This window comes from Notolepis coatsorum (assembly GCF_963971535.1).
Source record: "Notolepis coatsorum genome assembly, chromosome: 14".
Taxonomy (NCBI): Eukaryota; Metazoa; Chordata; class Actinopteri; order Aulopiformes; family Paralepididae; genus Notolepis; species Notolepis coatsorum.
In genome coordinates, this window is record NC_140178.1 from 24228943 (window position 1) to 24248679 (window position 19737).

Below are 19737 nucleotides of genomic sequence, written 5' to 3' on the forward strand. Positions count from 1 at the left end.
CTATGATCAAAGTATGGACCGGGAAAAACAATGGATGAGGTGTTAGAACCTGTCTGGACGGTTGGACCCATCCTCTGTCCTTCTCTTGTTGAGGTACTGGCCAAGAAAGTCAGAAGAGCAAGAAGCTCTTGATAAGGAGGCAGATTACGCAAAAAAGAACATGGATGAGGAGGATGGAGAGTACGAGTGTGATGAGGCGGAGGAAGAGATGGAAATTGGAGAGATAGACTTTGACAATTGTTTGAGTGACGATTAGTAGTTTAGGGCACAAAATACAAATAGAAAAAAATACTTGAATGTTGTGACAAAGAACATATCCAGTCCATGATGTCCAGTGCATATGAAAAATTTAAACATAGTTTGAACCTTAACAATAAATAAATCAATCACTGATCAAAATCGCATGGGAAAATGTGTTAATTTGTCTCCATTTAGGGCATAACCTGGAGACTCTTTATTACAATATTATTTCCATGAACCTAAATCGATCTCATCCAATGCACTACATTTTAGTAAAAAGGGAAAATAGAGATGTGATATACGTTATTTTCAGTGTTTTTTGCTTTTTCTGTCATGAAATCTTAAAAATAACAATTGTACTGAATTCCTTGTTGAAAATGTTTTAATTTGTCTAATGCAGACTAATACATAAAAAAGGAAAGACACCTTTCTGACGGAGTGTCGAACCACGTGCCACAGCCGACAAAGTGGTGTAAATCCACCACTCATCCAGCTCAAAGAATACCGTAATTCCTTGTAAATGACGAACATAATTTAATAGGGAAGTAGCACTGCTTTACATTGCCGTAAAAACTATTTTTACGTTTAGGATTTGACAGCACTTTAAAAATAAGGAGAATACGCATGAGCTTGTCAAAATGCCATGGTGGGACAACACAAATTGAGCACTGCTGCTATAATCCTACCAACAGTTTCAAACGAAACAGGATATTTAGTAGTTTTAGAACATTTTCCAGGTTTTCCATGACTAAAAATCTAGTCTCTGAATTTCCAGGTTTTCCCAGGAACGCTGATAAAAATGTCGGGAAGAGAATGGCACTCACCCAAACGGCTCTCCTTGCTGTCCTTGTTATTGTGAACTAGGTATTTGCGGAGCGTTAGGGTGCTGCAGGTTTTAGGTTCGTTCATGGCCGTAATGGCAACAGTGATGGCGTCGTCCAAGGGCCCCTTCGCAGACTTGTCGGCACTACGCTTCAGCTGTGACAAAGAACCAAAGAGTCTGAGACAAAAAACCTACACTGCAGAGAAACATTTTGAGAGTAATGATAAATGCTCGTCTTTAGAGCCCGACAGTTACTGGATTTCTGGGACAGATGCCGATACAGGAGTAAAATATCAGGATGTATACAGTACCAGCCAAAGGTTTGGACACACTGAATTATTTTGACTGGTATTGTATATAATTATAAAAAATGTAATGTATGTAGTCCCACATCTTACTTCTTCCACCCTCAGCCATCTGCAATTTTTTTTTAATAAATAAGGTAATAAAGGTGTAAGACATTAACTGAATTATATTTGAGCAGGAACCAAACTAGTTTGAATTGCATGTTCTTTACATTCTATTCTAAATAGTTTAATCTAATGATGAATTAATCTTTATATTTAGGGAATGGGTACGTATATATAAAAAAAAAAAAAACGTAATGAGTGAAGTCACTCAAAAATGCAAAACGTGCCGAGTGTATTGTAACCAATAACTGAGTATTATGACTGAGTTATATGTAAACAATACTCAGTTTTTTCTAATTTAGAACCGGTTCCCGTTTAGAACCGGGTTTCGGGGGCATCCCTAATCTGACAGAGTTATATGTAAACAATAACTGATAATTATGAGTTATATGTAAACAATAACTGATAATTATGAGTTATATGTAAACAATAACTGAGAATTATGACCGAGTTATATGTAAACAATGGAGTTGGAGCTCCCAACTGTGGTGACACCATTTCTAAATTACCCCAAGCATTTTATTTGCATTATGTTCTGTACACATTATTATAATTTTTTTTTAATCAGATTAATTGGTCGGGCTCTACGCGTGTTGTGGTAAAGGACCATACCTGGAAAGTACCACTGGCTCCTTTCCCAGTGAGCTGGTCCAACAAGCCTCTGTTCACAGCCTTTTTGAGGGCAGACTTCAGAATGTTTGGCCTAACGACAAAGCAAGAGACAAAAATCAACAATCCCAGCTAATGACACAATTTAAAACGCAACAAAAACGGCAAACAGGATGGCTTGTTAAAGAGGGCATTTCTGTCAGCAACACTTGACAACACCAACAATAATCTTACCAGGGTTCCGGCAGGTTTCAACAAGTTACATTTCTTTTTCACTATTATAAAACATTTTATTAACCTTTTTAAGACCTTTTTTAGGACATAAGGAATTTGATAAAAAGAATGATAAAGAATCAAATAAAATATATAAACTAAATAATTCTTCCAATACATAAACTATATTTCATGGGCATACTGAGAAGATGTATAAAAGGGAAATTACTATGAATGAAGTAATTCCATTCCAATTGTTGGAATTTGTGCTAATCTTATGCCCGTCTTTTTCAACCGCTGTGGAGCACTTTAAAGTTTATTATAATTATTATATTACTTTGCAGCCCGGACATTTCCCCTAAGACACATTTAAACGTGATACGTTATCGCAACATAGAAGTAACTACCTAACCAAAGGAATTTTTAAGACCCATGACCTTTTCAAGGCCTAAAATTCTGATGATTAGGCTTTTCAGGACCCTGCGGGAACCCTGCCTACAAGGCAAGAAAACATACTTGCTCTCAATGTTGAGATGTGGGAAGTGCTGCTCCATGTATTTCCTGATCAGGATGTAGGAGGCCTCTTTGGGCTCGCAGAGCCGAGTGATGATGAGGGGAAGAGCATCTCCCAGGGACTCAGACATACCAGGGGCCGTCGCAAGCTTTTACAACACGGCAGAGACAGACCAATCACAAGCAAAGCCACTTCTTCAACTCAGGAACTTTTGATTCACGTTGGGTGGAGACTATTTGACAACCAAAAAAGGCTAAATCTTCACTCACAAAATATGCACAGCAACAGACAAAGAAACAAATGCCTTTGGATCGTTTTAAAAATAGGCACTTTTTTTAATTTATTAATTTATTCAAGCCTAGTAACAGACAATATTTCCGACACTGGGAATACATTCCCGGAGATCTATAGATGTCCCTAGATACCAAGAACATGCAAATGGACCTTGTAGAAGTGGAGCAATCTTCCATTTACTTATGTATTTTATCAGAAAATATGGCTAGGGTCAGAAATATTGTGTCTGTTACTAGGCTTGAGTAAATTGAGATTAAACAAAAAGAATATAAATTAAGATTTTTTCTTTGCATTTTTTTTACAGTGAATTACGCCATGCTAAAAATTACCAGACATGAAAAACTGCCACTGAGCTCGTTCAGCACCTTCTTATCATGTGTACAAAAATATCTGAGCAAATGAATAAAGGGAAGATGATTAAACAGAATGTTTTGTAGATACAGTACTGAATTCTGCCATCCGGACACATGCTATTTGAAATATTATTATAGAATACCAGGCCTATAAATGACCTTATTATAGCCAACTCGCACATCTATGGATCGGGCCAAATCTCCTCTTTCAAATGGCAGAGTTCAATTTGGATTTAGTATCACCAGACGTGCAGCAAGAACTGTGAATAAAATCTACTGTAAATATAGTCTGTTTTTTATTTTTGAGACAGGTCCGCCATTTTGAATCGGATTGCAACATGGATGGTTGCTAAACCTTCACAGAAGGTATACTAACTGCGCTCCAATATATGCCAATAACGTTCAGTTTTGTGGTAGATAATCCCGAAAAAGATAAATTCATACACAAGTAATTTGCTTGCAGGAAGCTGGAATGGGCTAGGTAATGTAGTTTTTCGAAATTTCAACGCCCATTGGATGTCCTCTCCTCATACGACTACAAACCAAATGCGACGCAAATTCAAAATGGCGGATATCCGCTAAATTATGAACACATTCCATAAACTAAAATCTCACTAATTTATTGGTAAACAAACGTAATGTTGAAAATATACACCGACTGCCGTTGACAGGATTAGGGTCTTTACTCTTGGCTACATTTGAAAAAAAAACTCAACATTATGTCATACAGTCTGGAGAGATTGATTTATGACGTGATGTCATCTGCGGTCCGCCGGCGGACTGCTCGGGCTAAGGAGGTTAATAAACTAAAACGGAAAATCTAAATGTCGACGAACATTTCCAATAGACCTAACTAAATAACAGATTACGCACATAAAACGCTGAAAACAACCAACCGTTAACCAACTGGGGCGACAGTGGCTCGGTAGGTAGAGCAGTCGTTTGGTTATCCGGAGGTTCCCGGTTCGATTCACTTCGGTGTGTGAGTGAATGGGTAAAATGTGAGGAACAAATTGTAAAGCGCTATATAAATGCAGCCATTTAACATTTAACAAAGCAACAATAGTATTTTTAATGAGGCTATTATTATTTTGCAACAAGATGGCCTACATAGAACATAGCCTTTATCAGACTGACTCACATGGATGGTCCCGATTCGCGCATATCGACATGGTCAGACAGGAGCGCATGCAGCCTGCATCACAATCAGTCCAAAAACACGGGTATATGAAGGTACTGGCGTGAGGTAGTTGCCTCCTCGTTATAGTTATATTGCGCCATCTATCTGTTCATTGAAACATGCTTTGAAAATACACCATTCTACTTACGGCTACAATGTAAGAGACAGACAACATTGTAACATATCATTGTTTGATAGTAGATTGAGTAAATGTCCTGTGTTCGAGTAAATCCTTAACGATCAATCAATCTATCTTCGATAATTGTTAACATCCCTAGTCTAAACCATGCCTGTTCTACTTCATTGCTGGGTTAAGTACTTCTATTCTATTCAGATATATGCTTTCTACATGTAGGGGTGGGACGATACATTGATCTAATTATCAATGATCCAATAAGATCAATGCAACATAAAAAGATCGGTTCAAAATCCTGTGGCGAGTTTCACGCTCAAGCGCAGTCCAAACTTCAAATTATTTATTTAGAACAATGTTAATATATATATATATATAATATTGCAGCGAGCGTTGTCTGCATCTAGCTTTGTTAAGTGTAACCACACTTGCGACCGTTTTCAGCTTGCCATTGCCCCGACTGCTTTGTTGTTGAAGCAAGTCAAATCCTAGGTACCGGTAAGCGTATATTGTAAGCGTATATTGTACGAAACGTTGACGTCATGATCGGACAAAAAAAAACATTATATATTTTTTTAACAGTACCTAAATGTGGCACCGGTGGATCTCACATGAATTGGTACTCACAGCAGTAGCATGTGAAACGCCTGTGTGAACACGTTACAGCAGGGCTCCAGAGTATGCGCATTTTATTTGCGACCCGAAATAAATAATTTTTTTTTTCAACGGGTCAAATGCATCTAACATGCTTTGCATCCTCGCCATTCCTTTATGCCCACATCGCATTTAAGACCTAAATTAATGTTAGCTGCTTACGCTAAGCTAATCTCTCTCACCTCACGCTCACTCCATTAGCTTAAATATTCTAAAATCATTAAGTCTGCTTTAAGCCATTCTCCATTTCGGTGTACGTGTTCGCATCCGCTATCTGGTCTTTGGAAAGACCAGATGAGGTCAGAGGAGTTTGATAGTATTTACAGAGGATGGACAGATAATGTTGATTATTTAAACATAATAAATGTATACAAGATCATGAAACATAAAAATAATTTGTACGAACGGTTTGGGAGAGGGATGGGTTTAGGTTGTGTGTTCCAATTTGTTTTTACTTAAAGTTGAAAGCTCAATATACCAAAACGTGGCACTTTATAGTCAACAGGAGGTCCATTTGTATTCAAATAGATTAAATGTCTGGAAGAGCTATTTTTTTTTATATATATATATATATATATATATATATACACACGATATTTTCGTTGCCTTTTTTGAGTTGATCTAAATGTTACCGATCGTTAACCTCTTAAGCCCGGAGCCCTATTTTCTGAAAATCCGCCTAAAATACATACATACCGGTAAGTAAATGGAATATTGCTCCATTTGCATGTTCTTGGTATCTAGGGACATCTATGGACCTCAGTGAATGTATTCCCAGTAGGGGTGTAACCGTATGTTCGGTACGTACCTCGGTAACTCGGTTTTGAAGTCACGGTTCGGTACAGTGGGGGAAGGTTTGGCTTTCCATGTTCCACTCAGGGGTGATGTAGTGTGCAGTAACTAATTGTACTTGTAGGGCTGTCAATGAATATTCTATATTGAAATTAATAAGACAATTTATAATAATTATATTAGATTGTGGAAAAAACAGCCCCCGGTGGGCGGTCGTTAGTGGTTAACATACCGTTGTATTCGTTCGGTACACACTGAAACTGTTCAGTATGGATACGTGTACCTTTACACCCCTAATTCTCAGTGTCAGAAATATTGCGTCTATTAATAGGCTTGCTTAAATTGTGATGAAACAAAGAGAATATGAATTATGATTTTTCTTTGCATCTTTGACGGTGAATAACGCCATGCTAAAAATGACCAGACATGAAAAACTGCCACTGATCTCGTTCAGTACCTTCTTGAAATCATGTGTACAAAAAAATCTAAGGAAATGAATAAAGGGACAATTATTAAACAGGTTTTGTAGATACAGTACCGAATTCTCCCATCCAGACAAATTTGAAATATTATTATAGAATAGCAGGCTTATAAATTACCTTATTATAGCCAATTTGCAGATTTATATATATACATATATTATCTTTCAAATGGCCGAGTTCAATTTGGATTTAGTATCACCAGGCGTGCATAACAGATAATGAAATAGACTGTACTTTTTTATTTTGACCAGGGTGCAACCGTTTTTAAACTAATTTCAAATCCAATTGTTGCTGCATGCTAACAATAGGGAAGAGAAACTAACTGTGTTTCAATATTTGTCAATAACGTTACGTTATATGGTACATTATCCCGGATAATAAGAGTTATTAAAAAAAATGCATACAGAACTATGAACCCCATAGATCCTTTCAGGAAGTGTAGTTTTGAAAAATTCCAACGCAGATCCAGAGCTAGCGATGTCCTTCACAAAATGGCCACCAAAAAACTACAATTCCCGTGGTTCAAAGTTTTCCAAAATGGTCGCCTCTCGTGAAATAACCCTGACCTAAATTAAATGAAAATCTATCTAATAACATTTTAACCTATTCCTAAACTACCGTATTGATGATAATACACATTATAAATGCTGTTGTGACATGGTTATGAAGTTTATACTTGAATACGTTTGAAAATAAAAACGATACTTTTGTAGAACACTGGAGATATTGATTTATGACACAATGTCATTTCGGGACCGGTACCGGTCCCATCGGGTGTAAGAGGTTAACAAACGGAAACGCTGATGATGGCCAAGGACTGAAATGCGCTTGTTTCTGGTCTGAACCATAACCTATGCCACTATGAACGTCATTATCCAAAGCATTTTTAGCATGGGTGGCCCGGAAATGGAACCCCCAACCTTGGCAGTGAAAAAGTGCCTTGCTCTTAAGTTCCATTGAGCTACAAAAGGACCACTTCATATGTCTTCTATAACTCACCTTAGCTTGAGATTTGGTGGCGAGCTTCCCGATGGCAAAACTACCTGAAAGGCCTTTACCCCTGAGCTACCCAAGAGAAAAAAACAAAAGCAGCAAATAAGCAAGCGAGTGACCGAGCCTAATAACGGATAGTAGAAAGGAGCACGCCAACATTATGGGAAATGTGCTTACAGTCTTGTCCCGAGTTAGACATGAACATAGATATCAATTTCCTCTGTGTTCAGTAGAAAGCTATCCAGCTGCAAGCTAGCCTAGCTGAGCACAAATAAATGGAAGCGGATATGGACCACTAGTCTAGCGTAAAACTCCAGGAGGCGTCTAGTTCGCGTTCTGCAATCTGATTGGCCACTGACGTTTCTGGTCGTGTGACATGTGCGGCCAATCGTGTGACGCCTGTTTCTATCACTGGTTAAGCTTAGGCACTCTTTCGAAGTTGGTTACGGTTAGAGTTTGTCTTAGAGCAGGGCGATAGAACACCAGCCCTGATTCCAAACTCTAACCTTAACCAACTTCAAAAGAGTCACCTAAGCTTAACCAGTGATAAACTAGGCATTAGGTAGTTTGCAGGCTGTATGAGGCGGAAATGGGCAAAGACACAGGCATCACGCGATTGGGAGCACATGTCACATGACCAGAAACGTCAGTGGCCAATCAGATCGCACCAGAAAGGTCAGTGGCCAATCAGATTGCAGAACTGGGTTGGTAAAAAAACTATACGCCTCCAGGAGAGGCGTTTTTTGGCCAACCGCTAGCTGGTCTGTGTCCGTATCCACTTCCATAAAAAGAAATTCAAAAAAAAAAAAAGATCATTGCATTTATATAGCGCTTTTTTCTACAGCTTCAAAGCGCTTTTAACAATGTAGGGTGGACTGGAAATTGCCTCCTTCACCACTGTGTAGCACCCAACCTTGGGCTATGCAGGCCAGGGTTCGAAATTAACAAACTGCCCTCGAAAATTTACCAAATGCCCTCAAAAATCAGTTAAGGGGGGGGGAAGCCCCGACAGTTTACTAGTAATTATATATGCTCTACGGTGCGAGCATTTCACTCGCATTTGCCCCTAAAAATATGTGTGCGAGAACCGGAAAAATCATTTACTCGCATAGTGTGCGAGACGAGTGAAGATTACAAACTCAGTAGTGCTTTTTTCGCTGCGCTGCTAATCGTTCAAAAACTACAAGTCCCACATTCCACAAGCCGCATAAACGTTCCAATCACAGTAGAGTTTCCTGTGGTAACGCGACTGGTTTCATGCGAGAGAAAGGAAACGATAACCGTACGCGCTGGAAAAGAAAGTCACGGTACCGCACGTTATACATTCAGACTAATGTATATATACCGCCATCTTTCTCCCGGGTTGGTGTGATCACATGACTGACAACGCCGTGCAGTGATAGGCCAGAAGTCAGTTCGATTGCATCCAGGCTCGATTGCTTATCCTGTCTGGGTAGCCCGGATGATGGTTTTTTACATCGAATTCTATACACCGCAATTATGCATTGAATTTTTTACACTGCAATACATTGCATTGAATTTTTTACATTATGCATTCGAATTTTTTACATTGAATTTTAAACACTAAATTTTTATTTCACATAGGTAAATTCGGAGCAAAAAAATGCAGATACATGATTTTCAAAGTAATTATTTTAAATGCTATAAATTCGGTGTCAGAAGAAATTCAGATACATGTTTTCAAATAATTATTTTCAATGCTATAAATTGGGTGTCTGATCAAATTCAAATACTTCCGTCACTCATTTGCTTCCATATGAAAGGCTCAGGAGACCGGGATTGATTAGGTGATGTAAATTTGGCCAGGAATTTGCTATAGACACTGTGTTCTTTAACAACCGAATTCAGTCAGGACCTCGGTTTAACGTCTCATTCGAAGGACGGCACTTGCAGTTGTATGGTGTGCCCATCACTGTAACAGGGACATTGTTAATGTCAAGTCCAGAGGACAGAGTGCTCCCTGCTGGACAACACCACCACGGGGCCTGAACCGGTGATCTTCCGATTGTGAGTCCGGAGCTCTACCCATGTAGCCACGCTGCTGCTGGACTAAGCTAAGCCAGGCTAGCATGCAGGCAGATAGCCTTCTACTGTGGTATCCACCTTCTTGTCAGACTCTGGAGAACTTTCATAGACTGAGTGCATTTCCCATAATGTCGGTGTGTTCATTTAAAACTGGTATAAAAGCAACTCCTCACCCGTCTGACAGCACCCTTCTCCACCTGCTTCTCCAGAGCCTTTTTGATGAGGAATTTCCTCTTGTTCAGATCCAGGCCTGGGTACTTCATCACCACGTACTTCATGACAGACTGGTACGACATTCCTGACCCGTCGGTGAAGGACTAGAGAGGTGAGAGAGACGGGGGGGGGGGGGGTTATGCCCTACGAATACCGCACTACACAAACACGGCATCGTCGTGACGCACCGCTTCAAAGAGAAGAGTAGAGACCGACGAGAACGCATGTGGGCGTTTCATAATGTTGGTGTGGATATGAGAAGTAGGGCTGGAATATGTCTGTAAATGTATTTATAAAGTTATGTATTTTTGACAAGAAAAACCTGTGATTGCTCCCCTCTTTTTTTTTATTGGTTTATTTATAAAGATTGTCATGTTGCAACTTTAATTAAATATGGCATGCGAAAAATCAATACAGCAATATGTTGCATGGAGATATTATATCGATATACATATCGATATTTATAAGATACAAAAAAGAATTTTATGGCTTTGCTTGATCACATTTTACTGCAATAAAGACTTGAAAAAAATCAGATACAACAGATGATGCATGTATACATTTTTTTTGCAGATTAGGTTTTCCATTGGGGACAGAATATGCAGTTGAAAAAGGGTAATAAATTGCAATATAGTAATATTACAATATTGCGACTCCAATATTGTGATATCCTATCGCGGGTTGTATTACGGTATGTGGATGTGAAGACTAACACAGAATCAAGAGTTACAGGTGAAATGTGGAAATCCACTTCAGGTACATACTTGAATAGCCTCAATGAGGATGTCGTCCACCTTGGGCTGAGAGCCTGGGAAGATGCCGACGGGCATCTTTTTGCTCGCAGACATGGTGGCCCACGCAGGGACGGTCCTCTTCACCTTCTTGACTTTAGATTTCTCCAGCTTGTATCCGTCCTTCAACCTGTATACAAAAAAAGGGGGGAAGAAAAGAGAGCTAAGTAAATCCTTCTGTCGTTTTCCCTCTAAGCGATATTTCACTGCGATTCCGCCTTTTTATCATATCCTCACCTGGGCAGGAGAACATAGCAGTGTGTTGCACACTCTCCAGCGACGCAGTCCTCGCATTTCTCACCGTCTGCTGGCTTCGTCACCACAGGCAAAGCCAAACTGAAATATTTTGAAAACATCTTTACGCCACCATAGCAGTTTCAACCTATTTGCATCGCTGTGTTAGTGTGCATCTGGGGGGCATCGCTGTGTTAGTGTGCATCTGGGGGGGTCCGTGGGCCACATTGATTTTTACTTCCATTGAGCCGTTCCCTTTGGGACAGCTGCCAATTGCTGGAGAGCCAACAGCTGGTGAACTTGAGAGAATCGTTAGGGACTATCTGACTCTTTTTTTTTTTATCCACTTTTTCTCCCATTTTCTATATTTTCTCCCATCCCAATTTCGTATCATCCAATTCAACCCTCCCCTGTCACGGACGCTGTTTCTTGCCTCCCACAAGCTGGCTGCAATGTGGACTAAGTCATACATAGCACAAGTCCCCTCCGGTACTTGAGGTAACAGCAGTCTCATCTTTTCACCTGCGCAGCTCGATCTCTCAGTGGCGAGGAGTAACGCGTGGGAGGCTCACGCTGCCCCCGACACTACCTGATTCTACTGCGCAGGCGCACCAACCGACCTGTAGGAGTCACTGTCCACAACACCCGATCCCAACCCATCAGTTTCCCACCCCCTAATAGGACCAATGTGTATTAGTACGGACGACCAGCTAAACTGAAAGCAAATGTGGAGCGCTGGGCTCGAACTGACGAGTTGAAATGAGGAAACTATTGAAAATGTTAATTGAACTATATACCGCAATGTTCTGGGGTAATTCCTGCAAAGCTAGTTATAGGGCGCTAAGCTAATAACGTTAAATCGATGGCGTTTCGAACTTTCGGCCCTACACAAGCTAGAGTTAAAAATCAAAATGCATATGATCGGTTTCATGTTCCACCATGAATGCATGAAAGGGGGGGGGGGGGGGGGGGGGAGGAGGAGGAGTCGTTTCTGATTATTGATTACTAGGGTTGGGCACCGAAAACCGGTTCTAATTAGGAACCGGTTCCTAACTTCCGGTTCTGGAACCGGAAGTAACATATCGCTGCTGTCGGGACAAAACCTCATAACTCCAAAAACCCAACTTTTCAGCAGATGAAAAAAACTAACACAGATTTGAGGGTCAATAGAGTTAGGAGGTTTAGACAGATGATCGGTTTAATGCTTTCCTATTGTTTAAACTTTGTAAAACCCACACACACATATGGAGGATGATCTACGGAGTTGATTTATATAATAAAAAAAAATTAAAAAAAATTGAGTTATGAGGTTTTGTCCCGACAGCAGCGATATCTGAATTTTGATTCTTATAAAAAAATAAAAAAAAGGGACTTTGATTGCCAAAAACGCCTTAACAAGTCATTCCCCGCCATGCTCATTATGCCAAAGACGCCGTACCACGTCATTGATATCAATATTTCAAAAATCTGTGATCGCAATCATATTTCTCCCCCGGAGACTTGAGATCTACTGTTGATCCCCTCTCAACTCTCCAACGGTTCAAGAGCGCCATCTGGTGGCCGATCGCCCAAACCGGAAACGGGAGCTGGTGCTCATTCCAATTCAGTCCGATCACTCGCTAATAGTCCCAGGACTCGAGCTAGACACAATGGATAGCAATCCGTTACAAATAACTCGATAAACAACATGATTTGGACGTATATACTATTATACAACCTGGAGATGGATCGCATATTTCTACATCCCATAATAGGAATATTTCTGCTCCACGCTCATCGCCCAACGCTACGAGGAAGCTACGGTGAGATTCAGCGGTTTTTTTAACGTGTTCGATATAAACTGCTCTGATGATCATATCACCCACACTAGATGAATCATCTAACGTCGCTATCAAACTGTATTTGATCATCAATATAATGCATTTAGGGCTATAAATCACGTTCTGGAGAATGCTGCAGAAAACGATAAAAACATACTTATACTTTAGACCGTATTTTAGTATGAATATGTGAATGAAAAAGTATATACTTGCTACACCCTGAACAATAGATACTTGACGTTGAATGGGCCATAGTAATGTCAATTTAGCAATACAATTTAAAAAGTTTAATACCCTAGTTACAGTACAGCAACCAAATTAAACTGTATCAAGTCAACTGAAAATGTGAACAGTATGAAAAGAAAAAAAATATAATAAATTCTCATGCGAAATAAGCTGTGACCTGCACCTCAAAGAATCGGAATCGAGAATCGTTCAGAACAGGATTCGATATAGAGAATCAGAATCAAATCCAAACGACGCCCAACCCTATTGATTACCAATAACGGCATTAGTTATTGCAACATCATACGCTGACCGAGTGGATGGCTATGAGAACAAGGCCCGATCAGACTGAAATTGACGTCAAATCGCTCTTACCTGTGGCCGGTTGGATTCCAAAAAGAATTTCCCAGTTATTTGATCGCCATCTGGTAGATCGATATGTCCATTGGCTGATGCTATATTCCTTTACTGCATACTGAATTCGGCGTCGCAAAAAGTATTCCAGGCGATCTGGTAAAGCCATAGCTTTAGGCTAACAGAAAAGCTAACCCGGAGCGGAAAAAAAGTTACACCAGGTCTGAAACAAGGATTACTGCATTCTCGAGACGGCGCCACTACCAGGATCTGGTCGGTACTGCACTTTCCGAGTCCCAATATGCCTTTTCCAGCCAAAATACAGCTCTGTAACATTGAGTAGGATATTAAAATGGAATAAAAGCAAAAACGAGTTCATTGGTAAGGAGTGTTACATATTCCTCGACAACTCACCCTTCCTTCAGAGATTCATCACTTTTCTTCTCCCCAGCTGCTTCATCATCCACACCGTTTTCTGATGGCTCTGCATCGCCTGAAGCCTCTCCCTCTCCATCTCCCTCTCCCAAGGAGGCCGGTGATGCAGCCTCCTCCTCCTCCCCAACAGAGCGGGACTCCTCCGATGTGGCATCGGGCTCTGGATAGATGTTAGGACATACAGAGATGTGATTCCTGACAACGTTTAAAACATACAACAGACAGTGTGCAGTCAGAGAAAATTTTCACATTTTAAACCTGTTAAGCTGTAGGGTACCCCAATTGGGGGACCGTGCTGTTTTTATCATAAATCGATAATACAGACCGTATTAATTAATGTTGTTTCTTTTTCAAATGTAGCCAAGAGTAAAGACCTTAACCCTATCAAAACAGAAGTCAAAGTGTATATTTTCAGCACTACGTTTGTTTACCGTTTTTTAAGATTGACAGAAAAAAATTATTTATCGTAAAAAAAATGCTAATTCCATCTCTTATCGTAAAACCGTGAGGAAATGACGTAAATCCAGATTTAACACTGGCATTGGAAAGAGGAGCTTTTTCCCCATCCAGATGTATGATCTGGCCATAATATGGTCAAATATGAATTCATAATTCAAATAGATTATAATTTATTACTGAATCTACAAATTCTTCGGTTTAATAATCTTCCCTTTATTAATTTGCTTAGATCTTTTGTACACTTGTAGTAGGTGGTGAATGAGCTCAGTGAGCGAAATCAGAAGAACCTCAATGTTTATGATGTTATTCTCCGGCAAAGATGCAAGAAAATCATAATTTATATTCTCCTTTTTTTCATCACAATTTACTCAAGCCTAGTAACAGACACAATATTTATGACACTGGGAATACATACCCCCAGGTCCCTAGATACCAAGAACATGCTAATTGACCTTGTAGAAGTGGAGCAATCTTCCATTTACTTGGGCATGTACCTTTAGGCGGAATTTCAGAAAATAGGGCTACAGCTTAAACCATTCCACAGGTGCAGATTAGAATACAAAATGTTGAAGCTGCATCAAAGAACACTGCATAACCACACTGAAGCCAATATGCTCCCATAGTGATTTGTCTGGTGATCGCAAGGTTCGCGGTTCGATTACCGCTCCTCCCAGGCAGCGTGTCGAAGTGTCCTTGAGCAAGACACTTAACCCCTAATTGCTCCCAATGAGCAGGTTGGCACATTGTATGGTTGCCGCCCTCCACCATCTGTGAGTGAATGTGAGGAACAACAAATTGTAAAACGCTTTGGATAAAAACGCTATATAAATGCACCATTTACCATACGTTTGAAATGTTTTCAGGTCGAAGCGTTATTAGAATCACCATGGGAGCATAATATAATATAGTGTGTGGATATTCTTTAATGCAAAAACATTAAACATGCTTGCAAACAATGCCAATGCTTTTGAGAAGAGGGAAATGCAAAGGGCACGTTTGTGAAATCACTTTCCACAACCTCTGACTGTTGATTGATGCCCTGGTGTGTTGCATGATCTCTTGCAGAGTTTAATGTGGACAACCCTCATACAGTGGGGCAGATTAAGTCAATATTCTATAAGAATCTTTCACTTGGTGGTAAAAGCACCAAATTTGGCACAAATGATGTCCAGGATGTACTTTAAGAAAAGCACGTCATCCAGCTGAAAATCAAAGATGTCCACCTTGTCAAATGCAAAAAAAAGGTTTTCGAAGTAGAACTTGAATGAAGTAAATGTGTTAATGATCCAAACATCAAAATGAATGTCTTCTGATGAAGAACTCAATGGTGTCACCTAGGGCTGGGCGATATGGCCAAAAATGATATCGCGATAACAATATCATAATTAATTATCGATATTGTTATAAGAATAAAAAAGTTTAAAAAAAATTACTACAACAGATGTATGTTTATTTTGCAGCAATTCGTTGTCGTTGCCGTCATCTTTAGTGTTACCTCCCCTCACACTCCAGTTCTCAGCCCTGCAGCTGGTTTGAAAGCTAAAGTAAACCGGCTTCTCTGGTGGCTGTGGCTCCAGGGGAGTTGAACAGTTCTGGCTCTGCTAGTTTCTTTTCTATCTTTTGCCGCTTTTTTGGTGGACAAACCACCGCACATGTGCACCGTGACTAGCTCTGCTAGCACACATAGCCTACTGTTCAAGTTTCAAGTTTCTTTAATAGTTGTCATACAGAAGTACAGAATACTTTCATACAAAATGCTTCTTACTGTTACGCTCCAGAGACTGTGCTAGACAAGATAGTATCAAATAACATAGTATAGCATGTAATTTAGAAGTAGAAAATGAGGTCACAGTGTTCAGTATAGACATATGTACAACGTTCGATGCAGAATAGACGTAACCGAGTTACCATATAATATACAATACTATGCAGTGTACTCAGGGGGCGAAATTAAAGCCCGCCGCCCGCCAGGGGCGCTCAGTTTTTACCTTTGGCGCTTGCCACTGAGAGCCCTGCCCGCCGTGTGGCGTGTGGACGTGTAGTTCATAACGATACTCTTATTTTGAAAATCTGTGCAGGTCTCATTTCCGGCCCAAGCGCAGCTAGAGTCATAATATCGATGGCTCCGGCAGTTAGCAGCATTCGGTTCGTATGATATTCTTATTTCGAAAAAAAACGTGGCAACGAGTCATATCCGCCCAGCCGGGCCAGCCCTGCAGCGGGATACTATTGGCTTCTGCTCGTATCAACACAGAGCGGCCCGCAGCTCTAGTGCCACTGCTAACGTTAAGCTCTCAGAATGGTAGCAGCTCGCCCGCAGCATCTAGTGCTAACGTTAAGCTCTCAGAATGGTAGCAGTCTGCTCTAGTCTAGATCGGACCTCCATGAGCTGCATAATACCTCCGTTCCCTCGTTAGCTAGCTCGCGTTAGCTAGCTCACGTTAAATCGAAATGTCCCCAGTAAACTAAGGGCATGTTGAATGTGATTTGACAAAATAACCGTAACGTTAACACTTTGGTTGCCTAAGGTTAAATTAATGATATACCATAGATTGCCAGCGCTATTTGTCTATGGAGAAAGTCCCCTTCTTTGCAGGGCTATAACTTTTTAAATTCTATTGCTACATTGCCATTATTAGGGCCCATTCAAAGTCCTATATGTATTGTTCATTGTGTAGCCACGTTAAACTTTTTCATTCACATATTCATAGTAAAGTATGGTCTAATGTATAAGTATGTTTTCATCTCTTTCTGCAGCTTTCTCCAGAACGTGATATATAGCCCCAAATGCATTATATTGATGATGAAATACAGTTTGATGGCAATCAGCGCGATATAAAAAATTCCAACTAGACGTACTTCTAGAAGTTACTACACGTCATCTGATGTTGACCGGATGGGCGAGGGGGCGTTTATAATTCCGTGGGCAGCGTTATACCAATCATCTAATGTGGGTCAAATGTTGATAATATCAGTTATTATCGAAGACGGTAACGTTACACGCTGAAACTCACCCCAGTCTCCGCGCGCCGTTTGGCGATCATCGTCGAGTAGAAATTTTATCATTATGGGATATATTATTACCCGGTCCATCTCCAGCTTGTATAATGGTATATACGTCCAAATCATGTTGTTTATCGAGTTATTGGCAATCGATCGCTATGTAGAGTGACGAGCTAGAGTCACGGGACATGTACCGAGTGGCCGGAAGCAATACGGACGTCTAGCAAAACCTCTAATGCGCTTCCTGTTAAGCGCTTGCGCCGATCGGCCACCAGATGGCGCTCCTGAACTGCCAGAGAGCTCAGTGGGTCCTGCTGGTGGATCTCAGGCCAGCGGAGGGACATTATGAATCCGATCGCAGATTTTTGAAATATTGATATAAAGACGACGTACAGCGTCCCCCGGCAACTTTAGCATGGCCAGCAAAGACGTCTAAAGACGGCTCCCGGCAGTCAAAGTGTTAAAAATAGGTCCAGCTGCATCGCCGGAGAATCCTTGCATGCTGAATGTAGGGTCTAGCTGAATATAGGGTCTAGCTGCAGGGCCGGAGAATCCTTGCTGGAGCTGGAGGCTACTCAAGTATACACACAGACAGTGGAGCTGTTTGCAGATAGCAAGCATTTTGACTAGTGATGCACCGATGTGAAAATTGTGGCCGATACCGATAACCGATATTAATATTGCTGTTCTGGCCGATACCGATATTTACCGATGTCGATATCTCTGTATAGAAAACACTTTTTTATGATAATCAAATAAAGAGCTATTTTCCAAAACGCATATTTTTTTTTACTTTTGTAACTTATTTTCAGAAATGACTGATATTTTGAAACTATTTAAGGCCAAAACATGTAAAAAGAAGAAAAAAAAGATAAATTTTTTTTTTTTTTTTTTTAATATCGGCCCTATCTTGATATCGGACCGATACCGATGTGTAAAAAAACGGCCATATCGGCCGATATTATATCGGCGGCCGATATATCGTGCATCACTAATTTTGACTTATTGCGTGGTGGCGATGTCTCGCAGATAATACAACTACAAGTATGATTATATAATATATATTTTATTTTAAAAAAAAAATTATAAAATATATATATATTTTTTTTTTAATCAAAAAAATTTTGGCAGGTAAGAAATATGCTTGGCGGGTAGACTCTTCCCATCAACCCGCCACTGGCCGGTGAGTCAAAAAGTTAATTTCGCTCCCTGAGTGTACTAATGTACAATACTATATAGTGCAAAGCAGAAATGGGATGAGGTACAATTTAGGTACAATTTACAGTAAGGTGTACGAGTTGAAATGCAATCCTTCATCAATAAATATAAAGTGTGGGGAGTGGGTGCTACAGTGCGTTTGTTTAAAGTGAGTGTGTGCTATAAAGTGTGTGGAGTGGGTGCTACAGTGTGTTTGTTTAAAGTGAGTGTGTGCGTGTGGATGTGTGTGCTATGTGCGTTTGATGGTTGTTGTTGTGTAGTGTTCATTGTTCGTTTAGCAGCCTGATGGCCTGGGGATAGAAGCTTGTGTACAGACGGTTTCAAACTGTATTTTAAATGAGAAAGCAAACAAAATAAATGGACAAGAGACAAATTAATCTCAATTTGGTCAGTATTGTCATTTGGACAAGCAAAGCCATTACTTTAAGTTGCAGGCAAGAACGACAAGCCTGTCCACTGTCTCTGGTTTTAAAACTGCCCTGTTGCAGGTCACAAAAAAAAGAAAATTCGATTTTTTCAAAAAAAAAATCCTTCAGATATCCATTATTAAAATATATCACGATAATTAACGTTATAGTTATATAGCCCAGCCCTAGTGTCACCGTCAATTGAATTCCAATATGGCTGCCAGTTTAAGATGGTGGCTCAAAATTAGCATTTTCGGAAGCCGTCTGATCAGATATTACATTAAGTTGAAGGGCAACATCCATGATCATTCATTGAAATGCTGTAGACAAGCTCTATTGGTTTGTAATTTTTTTACAAGAGTAATGTGAAATCACAACCAGGGCACACTGGTGACATCACTGCTGTGAGACTCAACATAACGTAGGGATGGGCGATATATCGAGTATACTCAATGTATCATGGCTTGTTCTTAGGGGTGGAACGGTTCACAAAATCGACGGTTCGGTTCGTATCACGTTGTTTTTTAGTAAAAAAAAATGTAACACTCCAAAAATGGAAACATGCTCCTCATTTATTTAAAAAAATAAATGGTTTACAGTGGTTTGCCTTAAATAATGTTTGGCACACAAAGACAGAACTGACTGAAAAATATAGGGTACATTTGTCAAAGTATTAACTTGGTGCAAACAAACAATATGCTCAGCCAGCACTAGACTTTCCTTAAAATAAAAAAAAACACAAAAAAACAATGTCAACAATGTTTAAATTCCCTGATTGTCAGTTCTTAACACTTTGATCGCCAGGCTTAAATTCATAATTTACCATCATTCGCCAGCCCTAT

The 19737-nt window shown here is 40.0% G+C and overlaps 1 protein-coding gene across 2 annotated transcripts in view; it reads right to left on the reverse strand.

Moving 5' to 3' along the window:
* The window catches only part of LOC311241149 (uncharacterized protein), a 41416-nt gene that overhangs the window by 15847 nt on the left and 5832 nt on the right, over positions 1-19737 (reverse strand). For both annotated transcript variants that reach the window (XM_084329875.1, XM_084329874.1), the window contains exons 3-10: positions 13788-13968; positions 10978-11076; positions 10714-10870; positions 9910-10053; positions 7697-7762; positions 2812-2957; positions 2086-2176; positions 1065-1218 (exon numbers count right to left, since the gene is read on the reverse strand). In XM_084329875.1, the coding sequence (XP_084186001.1) occupies positions 1065-1218; positions 2086-2176; positions 2812-2957; positions 7697-7762; positions 9910-10053; positions 10714-10870; positions 10978-11076; positions 13788-13968 (1038 nt within the window). The remainder of the gene's footprint in view (positions 1-1064; positions 1219-2085; positions 2177-2811; positions 2958-7696; positions 7763-9909; positions 10054-10713; positions 10871-10977; positions 11077-13787; positions 13969-19737) is intronic.